The sequence below is a fragment of the Bicyclus anynana genome, chromosome 15 (genome assembly GCF_947172395.1).
Source record: "Bicyclus anynana chromosome 15, ilBicAnyn1.1, whole genome shotgun sequence".
Taxonomy (NCBI): domain Eukaryota; kingdom Metazoa; phylum Arthropoda; class Insecta; order Lepidoptera; family Nymphalidae; genus Bicyclus; species Bicyclus anynana.
Genome location: NC_069097.1, coordinates 9612290 through 9627320, shown reverse-complemented (window position 1 = coordinate 9627320; position 15031 = coordinate 9612290). Strand labels below are relative to the sequence as shown.

General features: G+C 35.9%; 1 protein-coding gene across 2 annotated transcripts in view; it reads left to right on the top strand.

The window, feature by feature from the left end:
- Window positions 1–337: 337 nt before the first annotated feature.
- The window catches only part of LOC112043133 (proline-rich protein 36), a 74871-nt gene continuing 60177 nt past the window's right edge, over window positions 338–15031 (top strand). The window contains exon 1 of one of the 2 annotated variants that reach the window (XM_052885764.1): window positions 338–710. Coding sequence is in view for 1 of the 2 variants with exons in the window: in XM_024078413.2 (XP_023934181.2) it covers window positions 3833–3905 (73 nt within the window). In the remaining variant the exon portion in view is untranslated. Of the gene's footprint in view, window positions 711–3726; window positions 3906–15031 lie in introns of those variants that run through there. The other variant, XM_024078413.2, reaches the window with a different exon arrangement.

The window sequence follows — 15031 nt, the reverse complement described above, 5'->3', positions numbered from 1 at the left end:
CCTGTAATTATAGGTCCACGCATGCTGAACATTGTTGAGGTGCAACGAGTTGCAAATGAAGGAATTGCCCAAGTCATACCAACCTACATTGTGACTAAAATATAGTGTATGTAGAGTACTTAAAACTAGGATTCTCGCAGAACGCTTTAAAGAGAAGAGTGTATGTGCATGTCCATGTAGTGTGCGTGTAGAATGAATGTCCATAAGATCTCCTTAATTTTTTTACTTCTTGTACCGACTCGTAAATCTATTCTTACTCCTATAGCCATAAGTGTTAATTCACGCGCCTCGGAAAGCAGAAGGCAGGTATAGCTTTAAGCTACGCCACTGCACTGTTACGAAGCAAATTGTGGCACGTGTTTAAATTAGTAATTAATAAATTTAACAAAAACATCTCAAAAGTTTGTTTGAATTTTTCTATTACTTACGTGATTTTTAATATCCTTTTTTTACCTTGCGCAAGAAAAACAGCTGTTTTTTTTTCATACGGCAACATATATCACATGAGAAAGTTATTGTATGGCAACAACGAAACAAAAATTCAAAATGGCAGAAATGTTAAAAAGAATACCTATCCATTCTATCTTTACGAGACAATAAAATTGTGAGTGACGTGGTGTAACGGAATTTCAGTGAAATTGCAACTAAAAACTACGAATTTAAATGTTATTGTTCAGACACGGAAAATATATTGGATATCCCAGTAACAGGTAAGTTATTTTTAAGCCGCGTACTACAGTCTGCTGAATTTTATCAAAATATTTTTGTGTAAGAACGATGCATTCTAAAACAAAATCGTGGAATATATAGCTAATCAATAAATGAATTAATAGGAAATATGTTATCTAAAGTACTTTGAATCATCTGTCATATTTTGATCGGCGCCCTGACTGCGTATTAGCGCAAGTTATTATTAACGTCTTGAGTAATTCTTGCTACTGTTTAGCGTTTAATACAATATTTGTATATTATTGGCAGTTTGCTACACTAATTGGCTTGTACTCACATTGTGAAAAATGTTTTTCAATTATCCCGCCGGTCGTTATTACTTTCAAAACATTATCTAAATTTATTCTTCGCTTCGCTATTGCTTACCGATTAAAGTAGGTAAGCTAATTAAAAAAAGCAATCGCAAAATTCTGACCAGTTCTGTAAGCTTGCAAATGTAGGTTTAACTTTAACCGTCATGTTTCTTGTTTTAAAATGTTACAGGTATGATATGATTGACTGTATTTTTATTTATTTTTGAAAGTCTTGAAAAATACTTCATTACCACTTACTTTTAAAGCAACCCAATTATTGTGGAAGTGGAAAGGATGATGTTGATTGTCATGTATAAGTTTTCTATAATATTATAAAGAAGAAAGATTTCATTGTTTGTTTGCATTGATTAAGGTCCAAAACTACTAAACTGATTTGAAAAATTCTTTCACTATTTGGAAGCTAGTCACAGTCCCTGGATCCTCTAAGCTATACTTGATATATATTCCTGTATTCCTATGGGAGCAGAAACTACTCTGCTGAAACCATGTGGTGTCTGCTAGTTACACAATATTTATGAGAATATAGGATAATTTAATATGAAGCTTCTTCTTAATAATACTTCATGCTGATTATTGAGGTACATTTTTATAAGAATTTTGCAGACTCCCTGCAATTTTAGTAATATACTCAGATTTTACTATCATAATAAGTAATAAAGAAGCCTCAATAGCTCAATGGTAAGAGCAGTCAGACTCATTATCAAGAAATGCTAGTTTGATCTCTGCCCTGTTGGTCTATTGTTGTACCCACTCTAAATACAGTCTTTTCCGAGTAGTCGGAGGGAAATGGGAATATTGGGCATTTTTAAGACATGGCAAATATTCTTTTTAAAAAAAAATATTAAGAAATTATATTAATCACTCATTCAGTACATTGTTGCTCAATATATTATACAAGTTGTGAATCTTGAATCTTATTTCAATAAGCTTCTGCAAGGTTATGACATTGCCCCAACTATTTAGGATAAGCTTTAATTTAAGCTTCTGATATCATAAACATGTATGTAATTACATTGTTGATTAGTGAATTGGTAATTAATGTCTGTGTAGTATTGTTGTTGCTAAATTTAATCTATACTAATATTATAAAGAGGTAAAGTTTGTAACATTCTTTAAATGGGGTAATCTTCGGAACTACTGGTCCGATTTCAAAAATTCTTTCACCAGTAGAATGCTACATCGGGGAGTGCTATAGGCTATATTTTATATTGGTATCACATATATTAGCTGAGTTAACACAGTTTTTGTCATACAGGTTGGACCGAAAATTCTCTTAAGCAGACTTATTCGCATGCGCTGCCTTAACCATTGTTAAATTGAAATTAATGTATGGAGCCTTTATGTATCTTTAAAAGTTCTATAAAAAGTCTGCAATACCATATATCTATTTTCTATATATTAGCAGATATAGTACCTTTTGTGGTTTAAAAATTATTAATTTTATGTACTTAGGTTTGCGTCATTATTTATGCTACTTAACTTAAATCCTTATCAAAATAAATTATTTAATAATCACAAAGATATTATGGAGATTATGTTTGCATTCTGAAAACAAAGCACCCTAACAAGATGTTGACTGTTGACAACATTAGATACTTTCTAGAATCATAATTTCCATAGGATGCTCTGTTTTAAAGTGAGATTGTGGATTCCTCGGTTTTCAGAGAATATAAAAATAAATCAGATCGAGAACTCACTTTTTATTTGTGACCTTTGGTCACAAACATTATGTTTGTGAGGCATTATACCCACATATTTTATATTAGCAGGTAATATTCAAATAAGATCTTTAATTGCGAATGTCCAATATGATTCCAATAAGGCGGTTGTTTGATAAGGCAGGGGATAGTAAAAGAGGATTTGCTTTTGCGAGAGCTGCCAGTGGCAGGGATTTTGAGTGAGACAGCGTTCTTATAGCTCATTCAACGGGCGATGACATTGAGTTTTTGTCAGTATGAGTCAGATATGTCTCCCTGTGGGGAGAAAGTATTTATTAGGATTTCCCCACATAAAACAGGGTGGCATAGTAAAGGTTGGGATGCGCGGGCGCCGCTCGTTATAAATTACCAAAGGTTTATGTCATTGCTTTATGGTGGTATTTTACGGGTAGAAACAGCAGCGTGGCCGATCAGCGGGGTGGCATAGTAAAGGCCGTGACACACGGGCGCCACCCTTCATAAACATTACCAAATGTTTTCAACGTAATTCCAATAAGGCGGTATTTTTACGGGTATAGTTCGCACGCCGAATGATGATCCCTATGACGTTTCAACTGACAGATGCGAAACAATTTCATAACAGTCATAACATAAAGTCGATAACAGCTTGACGACTTAATTTAGATGTCAGTACGTACACGTGCTGCAAAAGTTACGTCGTCAAGCTGTTATCGACTTTATGTTATGTTATAGTAACAGCAGTGTGGCCAATCGTTAAGGTGGGGTAGCATAGTAAAGGCCGGGATGCGCAGACGCCACTCTTCATAAACATTACCAAATGATTTCAACGTAATTCCAATAAGGCGGTATTTTTACGGGTAGAAACAGCAGTGTGGCCGGTCGTTAAGGCGGGGTAGCATAGTAAAGGCTGCGATGCGCGGGCGCCGCTCGTGAACACTGCAGTCCGAGCTGTGAGTCACGGGCGCCGAAAATAACTTGCAAATGGGCGCCGCCTACCGGCCGGGGCGGGCGGATTGATCAGGCTCAGTGGCTACGGAGCCGCTAGGGAAGCGGTCGACGGTCGCGAGCCCGCACTGACTCGGTGGCGGCGCCGGCGCGGGATGCGCCGCCATGCCGGTACGACACCGCGACCTCAGCGACGACCTCGCAGCCCCGGAGCCCAAGCGCTGCAGGCACTGCGACGGTACGGTGCACATTTGTTCGTTTGTGGTTACCGTATGATCCTTTATCGGCTGTCTTTTTCTAATAAAAAAATAAAAAAAAATATTGACGATCTAACTATGAAGCGTTGCTAAAATCACCTAACATACACAGCATAGATGTTTGAAGTGTTACGAATTTCTAAATTGTTAATTTTTGTTGCTAAAAATTTAACTATGATAAAAATTTGGCGTAGCGTTTTTTTATTATTTCATAAACAATATCGAGTAATGCAATAATTTGACTCGATTTGTAAGGTATGTGATCCATTGGTACTCTATATGTTTGCACGCCGCGCCGGTATAAGCCACGTGCACCTATGTTTACACGGAATACCTGTTTAACAATCCGCTGTGTGTAGAGAATCCATAACGTATTGTTTATTAACGTATTTTTGATATTATACAAATACTTCTCTGTTATTTAAAAGCTCGTAGGTATATTTGGGAAATCTTTAAAATTAACTGAAAGAATTTCACATCTCGCAAGATAGTCCGACGGAGAATTTCTTTAGCGAAAAATAGTTTATCTGTTTGATAAAACGGTAAGTAAGCATAATAAATTGCATACTTCTAAATAGTGAACGACATTTTATTGTTATTTCTGGTGTATTCTTTTAAACGCATTTTATAAATAAAATACAATAATTGTACCTACTTGCTTACTGTAAAAGAATAATGCGTATTATTTTTTAAAAACAGGGAAAATGCCGTAGGCGTGACCATATTTCAAGTATAACTAAAGTATATACTATTTAGTTTACAAAGTTGCAGGCAGTGTGTATTTTAAGAAAATCTCAAGACGGGGTAAATTATATTAATCAAAGAGCACGACGTTGACAAATCTCTTTGCTTTAACTAATGACCATTAAACACATTAGCGGTTAATGATAATTTTCGTTAGTAGCCTTCACCGAGTTTCATTCTGTCGGGTAAACTATGTTTACTATAAGCATCTAAGAAGTTTGCACTGATTTTTAAATTTAACGAAAGTTTTGTATCCTTCTACGGAGGCAATGTATTAGCAATCCCTGGGATATTGCAAATGAGCCAGCGCAGCCCAATATCTCCACGGTAAAGGGGTCAGGCTCAACACCCGTGAGGTCGTGGGTTCGAACCCCGTCGGACCATTGTCGCACCCAGGCCTAAGGCCTAAGTATTTCCAACTAATTGATATTTAATTTTGTTTCTAAATGGACCCGAACTGAAAATGCACCGCTAGATATGAGTAATTACCTAAAACCATGCCGTCTAGTGGTTCTTATGCTTTGAAAAAATATAAGAATATGTCTTGTAATTAAAAAAAATTGTTATTTATTATCGTAATAACCTAGCACTTGAAATATCTTGAAAGTAGGTAGATTTAAAGTGGATTATCTAAATAGTGAAAGCAGCTAAGCATAGCGGGCATTGTCTTTAATTAAATTTTCTTTCAACAAATCGCATCCGGCGTATGTTTTGGAGGAACGTAAAATGTAATCTCTATAATCAAAGATAATAAATATAAACAAAATATCAATTAATGATAATGTACCCACAAAACAAGACTTTCTTAGGAGGCATTAAAAAGTAGTGTCTAGTTTAATGAAAATCAAATTTCTGCTTTTCATCAGAAAAAGCTGTTTTCAAAAAGGCTTGTAAGCGCTTGAAGTCTAGCATCAAACTATTATACTATTTATTTAATAAAACTATTATCAAACTATTATACTATTATACTTTAATACCTAAATTATAGAGGTAAAGTTTGTGAGGTTGTATATAGCTCTGGATTTAATAAACCGATTATTATAATTATTTTATTAATAGAAAGCCACGTTATTTGTGAGTGTCATAGGCTATATTATATCCCCGTATTCTAATGGGAACGGGAACTACGCGTGTGAAACCGGCGGGCTAAGTATTTTATAAGACAAATAAGTATTTGAAACGGTTTAAAGTCTACTAGAGTAGGTATCAAGAACCGTGATAGCCCAGTGGATATGACCTCTGCCTCCGATTTCGGAGGGTGTGGGTTCGAATCCGGTCCGGGGCATGCACCTCCAACTTTTCAGTTGTGTGCATTTTAAGAAATTAAATGTCACGTGTCTCAATCGGTGAAGGAAAACATCGTGAGGAAACCTGCACACTAGAGAATTTCTTAATTCTCTGCGTGTGAAGTCTGCCAATCCGCATTGGGCCAGCGTGGTGGACTATTGGCCTAACCCCTCTCATTCTGAGAGGAGACTCGAGCTCAGCAGTGAGCCGTATATGGGTTGTTAACGACGAGAGTAGGTATAACGTTTTACTTCCAAGCAGTTTGTTATAGGAATCGTAAGTGTTGCCCTTGACACACATAACGTTTTAAGGAAAAGTTTTATATGCGTCAACGCATGTTGATAGTCCAGTTTTACATGTCTAAAGTCCATCAAAAAAAAATCATATCGTTATAGTATTGTTTGATTGTTTTTATATCAGAGACAGTCCGGCTGATGGGAATTTGCTTGGTTTGAAGATAGTATTATTGGCTGATGAGAATTTGCTTGGTTTGGAGATGATAATAATGAAAATAAAAGTCCGGAACCAAAGGGATTTTTTAGGGATGGATAAATTAAGTACTTACTTACCTATTTATTTTCAAACCTGTAAGGTTTTCAAAGAGGGTTAAAAGTTTTTAAGAAATTCACTCTTTACTCAGTAAAAATCTAATATATAAAATTCTCGTGTTGCGGTGTTCGAACTTGAACTCCTCCGAAACGGCTCGACCGATTGTTGTGATCCTTAGCGTGATTGTCGGCCAGGGTGGAGAATCGGCCAACATCTATTTTTCATCCGCCTAAATGTTAAGGGTAGTCCACCCCTAAATTTTTTTTTTATTTTTTAGGCAAAATTTTTTGTTTTTATTTTTTTATGACACAGCATACAAAAATACATACTACCCTAAATTTTCACTCCTCTACGATCAACCCTTATATTTTATTTGTTAATTATAAACTATAATTTTTTTTGGTAATTTTTTTTTTATTTTTTGATGACTTACAATAAAAAATCTCATAATACTTTCAATTTTTCACCCCTCTACGATCAACCCCTATTTTTTATTTGTTAATTATAAACTTTAATTTTTTGCCAAAAACCCTAAAATAGCCCTTTTCTTTTTCCCATACAAATGATTTGTAACTAAAACGTAGTCAATTTGAGCTTTATTGTTATTGTATAAAGTTCATATTAATAATAATTAGAAAACGGGGTAGGGGTAGGGTAGGGGTAGGGTAGGGGTAGGGTAGGGGTAGGGTAGGGGTAGGGTAGGGGTAGGGTAGGGGTAGGGTAGCGGTAGTTGAAAGTTTACATCGAGTTTCACGCGGACGAAGTCGCTGGCATCCGCTAGTAATCTATATGAAACAAAAAGCAGGTGGAAAACAATTACCATTTGCCGAAGCTCTGACGTAGTTCAGGCGAGCAAAGCCGCGGCATATAATTAATGTTGGTACAGATTAAAATGTGCAGCCAACACAATATAGTCACAGTAGATATATTACAAGCAGTAGTTGGACTTCATACTAGAGGTCGAAACGCGAGCTATACCTACGCACCTCGAACATGGGGTGATCGTAGGGTGAAGACAGTCGCGACTGTGCCGCGGTGACGAACGAACGCACGGTGTATTAACAGAGTAAAGTGTATTAATAGTATTAGATTTTTTTAATTATGACCAGTAGGAAGTAAGTACTGTGTTTTTGGATGCATGAATTCAAAATTATCCCATCCAGAGATAACTTTTTTTAAGTTACCTGGAAACTCTGAAAGGTAAGACTTTAAAATAAATTTACTTATTAGTAGGTAGGTACATAATCTTGTATTTTTGAATGGATAAGGTATTTCCTTTTATCTCCAGAATAAAGGTAGGTATCTGGATTAGTAAATAAAGTGAATAGAGTAAAGGAAAGTGATTGACACGATTGAAATAGGTAGTTATACGCGGTTCATGAATCACGATACAGTAGGTACGATAAGCTTGTGTTAAAACCTCGACTGCTTGTACAATGTTTTGTGTGACTGTGCTCGGAGCATTTGTGTTTTGTTACCCGACTGCGGCGAAGCCCAAATGAGGAGTATGTGTTTCAATGTTATGACTTGTTGTTGTATGCGGGCGACGGGAAGAAAGGACTGCGCGGGTGTGAAGTCGTACGCGCTGGGCATGGTTACCCCCCTCCCGGACCGCGCCGACCTTCGTGAGTGTTACGAACAAATTTGCCAAGCACACATACTGATAAATGATATGTCATTAGACTCATCCAGATAGGCCGAGTGTCACTGGGTAACTTAGTTCTTAAAAAATCAAAATGGCGGATTTTATGCGCTTTAATGTGCAAGCTCATGAAACTTTTGCTCAGCTTGGCATTGGTGACAAGAATTTTAACCGACTTCCAAAAAGGATCGTATCGTATTTACAGCGATATTTCCGTCATTTGTAAACCGTTTCTTTTTTGTTTGGATGAGTATTCTTTCAGGTTAGTCCCATTTTTTTCATGTCAGGATCTGATAATGGCATCCTAGAGAAATCTAGGGGAACTATCGTATCGTAAAGACAATTAGTGCGTTTGTTCTTTGTTTCATTAGCTATATATATATAAATCACTACAATTTCATGAAGGTATGAGGAGTCGGTCTGATGATGGTGCCGAAACATGAACTATGGAACTCGTCAACGATTTAGAGCAGTTATTTTTTGTTGGGCTTGTTTAATTTGTATTGATGAGAACTTTCCACCTATAGGGAGTCACAACGACTGCATAAGGGGTCTAGTGATGAAGACGAAGGGCAATTAAGAGGAATAAAGGACGGTCCACATTAGCTAGCTACCTCGTGTTTGGGCTTGATAAATTTGTATTCATGAGAAATTTCTACCTATACTACAGCCTTTCTTGATGAGTACTTTTTACCAACAAATAAATTAAAAATGAGGGTATAAATCACTAGTCATTTTACATATAAATTTACTTTACATTTACTTCTGGGAGTCTATATTTTTTAGCTTTATCTTTTTTTTATTTGTTCACGTAGTGTGGAGGTAATACCTAGATGGCATCACGGAAATAAATATGTTTAAGAATACGACCAATCCTTCAAGATCATTGACGTAGTATCAGCCTTAATTAAATACACCAATCAAAAAACACGCATTTTTATTTATCACTTCCCATTTTAATTTTAAAAAAGTTTATTTACAATCACAAAACTAAGTGGAAACACAAAGTTAGCAAATGTAATTAAAATGCTGCAGGCGGGCAGCCCTATGACATGTTTACGTACCGCGCGGCTGTAGGTATTTATTTCAAAAATACGGCCGAGTTACTATACTGGTTGTAATATCTTTACTGTGATATAGTGAAATTAAAAACACCTACTTAAGCTATTTTTAATTACATTACGGTAATCTGTTAACGGGAACAAGCTAGTAACCGTGAAAAGTAGGTACAATGAAATGTTAATTTGACGGGCGTCGAATCCGGCTAACGGCTTAGATTAGCAGCAAAATTATCTTTAGACCGCCCTTACTCATTGGAGTAAGGGTTATAATTATGTCACGGAGCATTAATATAATAATAAAAGCCTTTAAATACGGAATTTTTGTATACATTATATTACTGTAATATATCATTGACACTGATTATCCTTTCTTCAGCTTCTTCAACTTCTCCAACTTCCATAGTTTTCTATCTCTTGCTTGCTGCTTGCTTCTCCATGTGCCTCCTGCTGTCTGTCTGAAGTCCTCCCTCTTTGGCACGGGCGACCTTTTTTCCTTTTTCCTATCCCTACCACTTTGTCTTATCTCTTTTATCCCGCATGAAGTGTCCTGTCCACTTCCACTTAAGCTTCTTAATTGTTATTGCCACATCTCTGACCTTGGTCTTGCTTCGGATAGTGCGGAGCATTAGGTGCGTGTTAATTTTTTACAAGTGTTATTTTTTTTACCATAATGGCCGCCTTACTCACTGAAGTAAGTGATATAATTAAGTCACGGAGAAAAGGGTGCGTATTATAAGTAAATAAATAAGTCGTTCAAAGTTTAGTAGTTTATTATTTTTTAAGTTTGATGGCCTTCTGGTAACGCATACAGTACAGTTGTACTAAGAGTGTAATCTCAGAATTTTGGTTCTGGGTTCGTTTTTCAGTTAGGGCTCGTTTAAGAACTTTTACCAACTGTTTTGATGGTAGACATAGAGGCTAGATACTACACTACTTATCTTTAACCAATTTTGTGTTCCAATACGATTAGCGTAGAAAATAATAAAATACACGCCTCATGATGAGATTAAACTTTAAATTAATTTAAGAACATTCGCTGTTAATTTTTAAATAATCAGTGATGAAGAACATGGTAAGGATTTTTTGCCAAAATAAAAATGAAGAGGGTGAAATAGGGGTTCAAGTTTTAGAAAAGTTTCTAATTTTTCAAGATATTCTTAGGGCTATCTTATTGCCAGCCTGTCGGTAGAAGAGCTTTTAATGTAAATCATAATATTATGTAAATCTTTTGCATACAATTAATTAATAAAAAAAAAACATACACGCACAATTAAGGGAGCCGAAAAGACACTTTTGGAGTTATCCAAGCGCGGCAGATGAACTTATGTGACTATACCTTGCACGTTGTTGAGTACTTCCTCCAAGTATGAGCCCTCAATATTGGTGGGTACGTTTAGGGCAACCAAAAAAAATAACTTCAGAAATACTCAACCAGCACGTCAGATAAGGTTATAGTAGTTAACTAAATGATTTCCAAAGTTAAAAATTACAACCCTTGTGTTTCTACTCCCGAGCGAAGGAAGGAAATGATCTCCCAAATAATCGCTAATATTTTCTGACGATTTCAGTTAGCCGAAGTAATAAAATTCCCCTACTACAATACATCATTGTAGTGTAATGATGTTACACTCGATAGTTCATGTGAAATGTGTCTGCAATGTATTAATTTCTTTAGGTCACCAGTGTCTCATTGTTCGCACGGAATGCACGCAGCGGGGCATAGGATGAAAGTGAATATAAATAGAGGAGTGCAGGACGCTCCAATCTCGGACGCCTTATGTAACCGAAGGATCGTAAACAAATGCCGGGCATTTCCTCGCATCGCATACTTGTCTCTTGCATAATTAGGCCACCGCGATTCACCTCTTGCACACTCGTTTTGAATTATGACCATTTGGTTATAATTTTCGTATCGTTTCGTAGTAGGTGCTTCATTCACTTCAAAGAGATGTTGTTTAATTGGTCTGCGCGGGTAGTATTGATCGGTAGGACGCCTCTTTAGTCTAGTCTACTTGGTTATTTGACTGGGGATTGTTAGATACCTACGAGTATAAATACCTTTTTGTTGCGTATCGGCTGATATAGTTTTGCGTTAAGAAAATATCTACTTATACTAATATTTGATTGTTTATGTTTGTTTGCATTGAACAGCCTCTTAAAGTACTTACCGGATCGATTCGAAAAATTCTTTCACCATTAGAATCCTACATTACCCTTATAAACATAAATTATTTTATTCCCGTATGCCCACGGGAACGGAAACTAGGCGGGTGAAACCGCGTGGTGTCTGCTAGTCATTTATCAAGCATAAGTATATCGTTTTTACGGTACAGACCTCGTACCTCGTATTGGAGAAAAACAATATGAATCGACCACAGAACAAACAACACTAAAACCTAACGCATGTATCGACAGATTCGATTTTTTAAAGTTCATTTTACCTCACTTTAGGGGTGATTAGAATTCAATTCCGAATTGGGCCAGCGTGGCGAACTATTGGCCTAACCCTTTTCATTCTGAGCAGTAAGCCGAATATGGATTGATAATGATGATAATGAAAATTTTAAAACATTCAAGTTATACAAACCAAAATAAAATAAAAAATCCAATTTTTAATATCTAATTTAGTCTAAAAATAAAATACTTCCGGCACACACTGTTAAATCATAATGACTGCTAAATCATAAATGACAATAATATAATTGACTAGCTGATGCCGCGCGGTTTCACCTGCGTGGTTTTCGTTCCCGTAGGAATACCGGGATAATATATAGCCTATAGCCTTCCTCGATAAATGGGCTATCTAACACTGAAAGAATTTTTCAAATCGGACCAGTAGTTCCTGAGATTAGCGCGTTCAATCAAACAAACCAACAAACAAACTCTTCAGCTTTATTATATTAGTATAGATTATGAAGTATTTCAAATGAAATCAATTTTAGATTGTTCAAAGAGTCGTTTAGTATTTTGTAATTCCATAACACTTTAATATAAAGCAACGCTGAAGAATCCCCAAATGTACGGGATTAGTAACGAATATTCGTTAATTCAAAACGAACGACCCAACAGGCGGTTACAGTTGCGTCATTGAAGGTCTCCTCGTAAGTTTGTAAGGACCTTGGTCGAGTTTGTCGACCACAGAATATTTTCATAACATGATAGTTATTTTAATTCTAATCCAGACATTTGTCTGGTAATTTGTCATTGGGTTAAAACAGCTTTATTTACGAGCTAGCTGGGTGAACGCATTTGATGTAATCATTCATCTCAATTATAAAACGGACTTGCAAACAATACCCAGATTCTAGTCGCGAAGTCTGCTCTGCAATACGGTAACGTTTTGAGTACTATCTATCTATACTTTTATTATAAAACTGAAGAGTTTGTTTGTTTGATTGATTGAACGCGCTAATCTCAGGAACTAATGGTCCGATTTGAAAAGTTCTTTCAGTGTTAAATAAGCCATTTATCGCTGAAGGCTATATATTATCCCCGTATTCCTTCGGGAATGGGAATCACGCAGGTAAATCTGCGCGGCATCTGCTAGTATACTATAAACTCCGCACTCCAAAGTTGCTCGTATAACTAACTATAACTATATTTTAAGTAATAACTATTTTAAGTACTGTTACATATTTTGTGGCTATAATCGTGACTCACCCTTAATTTCCCAGAGGTCCCAAATACTAGTGTCGCGGTGAACGTAACCTTATTTAGATGGCAATAAAAACAATTTATTTTCGGTGGCTTATTTAATTTAAAGGATAATACAAACATTTCTCAAGTTTTCTGAAACTCGATTACCACCCCGTTTTTAGTTTCTGTGATCTATTATTGAGGTGAAAAATAAATGAGGAAACCACCAAAAAAATCTTTTGATTTATTAGCTATAACAAAGTTCACCGGATCGGCTACTAGTAGTTTAAAATATTCATTACAACCGTGTTAGGTTGTAATTGTAAGCAAATATTCAGTTCTAACTGACATGCGTGTACCATATAATCAAATTAACTTTTTTGGGGAAGTACTGGGTAGTTTGGGCTAAAGCGTTTCAGTCAGTAAACCCGTTAGAGGTAATGTATAGATACATATTGTTCAGTTACGAGTATCTACTATTTTTTACGTGTGTTACATTGCACTTCAGTCGAGTTGTTGTGACGGCGCGAAGCAATGTTGTGGCAGGTGGCAGTCCGCGACGCTCCCAATGTCAGGCGCTGTTGGAGCCGATAATGACCTGACCGCCCCGTGCGATGCAGCTTCTATACTGTTTTACTATTCCTATTTCGTAATCTACTCAATATAAAACCTCAAACCATATTACAAAGCTATTCAATACTACTGGTGGCCTATTTCCTATTTTGGTTTTTATTATCAACCCATCAAAATAAAAAACAAATCCATTGACAAAATGTCATCCATATACTATGATACAAATAACAAATGTCATCCGGTGCTGACTGTGGATATCATTTAGTATGTAGATGACACTATGTTGTCCACTTCAATACGTTGATAATAAAGACCAAAATAGTGAATAGGCGAGCTTGTCGTTTGGTAATGTTCATAACTATACGGGTAAAATTATTCCTATAATGTATTTTTTTTAAATTTTAATAATTCCATGGCATTGGCTATAAAAATTCAGACTTCTATATGCATACATTGTTCAATGACGGCGCTAAGCAATGTTGTGGCAGGTGACATTCAGCGATGCTCCCAATGACAGAAATTTTCCAGACAGGTTCTGGCTCAATGAATCCTTTACTATAAAAAAAAATAGATATTTGCTAACAAAAAAAAAACGGTTGTCTATAAAGTCGGTTAATCGATGATACTTGAACGTGACAACGTCATAAGAAAATACTTATGGAATGGTTGCGTTTTTCAAAAGAAAATGTTTGTTTTTCTAAAATACTGTATAATAATCTTCATATATCAGAATATACTTTATTTCTTGTAAAAAAAAGTTGGCAACCCAACAACAAGAGCGAGGGAACGACGCATGACGTCATCTTTTTTCGAGTTTGCAGCTCCATCGAATAATAAGACGTTGTCACGTCAAAAACAGTCCTATCACTGAGCACATTGTGTAATACATTATTTCCCCTACACAAAATTCCAAAGCTTTTATGCTAATATTTGTTTTTCGCTCTCGTCAGGTTTTGTTTGGTTTCACGTGAAGCTTTACTACCCCGCACTGACAGTAATCTGTTACTAGAAACGCGAATGTTTTCCCTTCTCGTTTACGGAATGAAATACGCAACAACAGTAGCCACTGTTCAGCGCAACAACATGTTTCTTCATTGACATCATGTTTTGTCAGATCATAAATAGGCCGTGACTGCGTACATTTTCACGGTTTTGATGACGCCCCTATGTGTTAAAAGTAGCGAATTTCCATTCGAGAAAATGATTCTATTTATGCAATGGCGTTGGCGTGTTATACTTTGAGAGCCAGTGGTAGTCAGATCTTCCTCATTTTTCCCAGATTAACTATAACTATAGAGTTTGGACTGTGTTAACGTTAAGTAGTTAGTAAAGTAAAATTTTTCATTTTCTTGGGCATATTAAAGGAGACTTTAAGAAATATACAACTCAGTCGATGAAATTGAAATTAAACCAGAATAAAACTGATATTATTTAATAAATTACACTAATTTGGACGGTATGTTTATCGTAATATCTAGCCCTAGCAATATATGAAACAAGTTTACTATTAAAAAACCTTTTTTAAAAACAGGCTTTTGTTATTTGTTAATGAAATGAACTAAAAAGTTAAAACTGGTTACCATCTAGCATGAAAGTAATATTTAAGACGAATCAA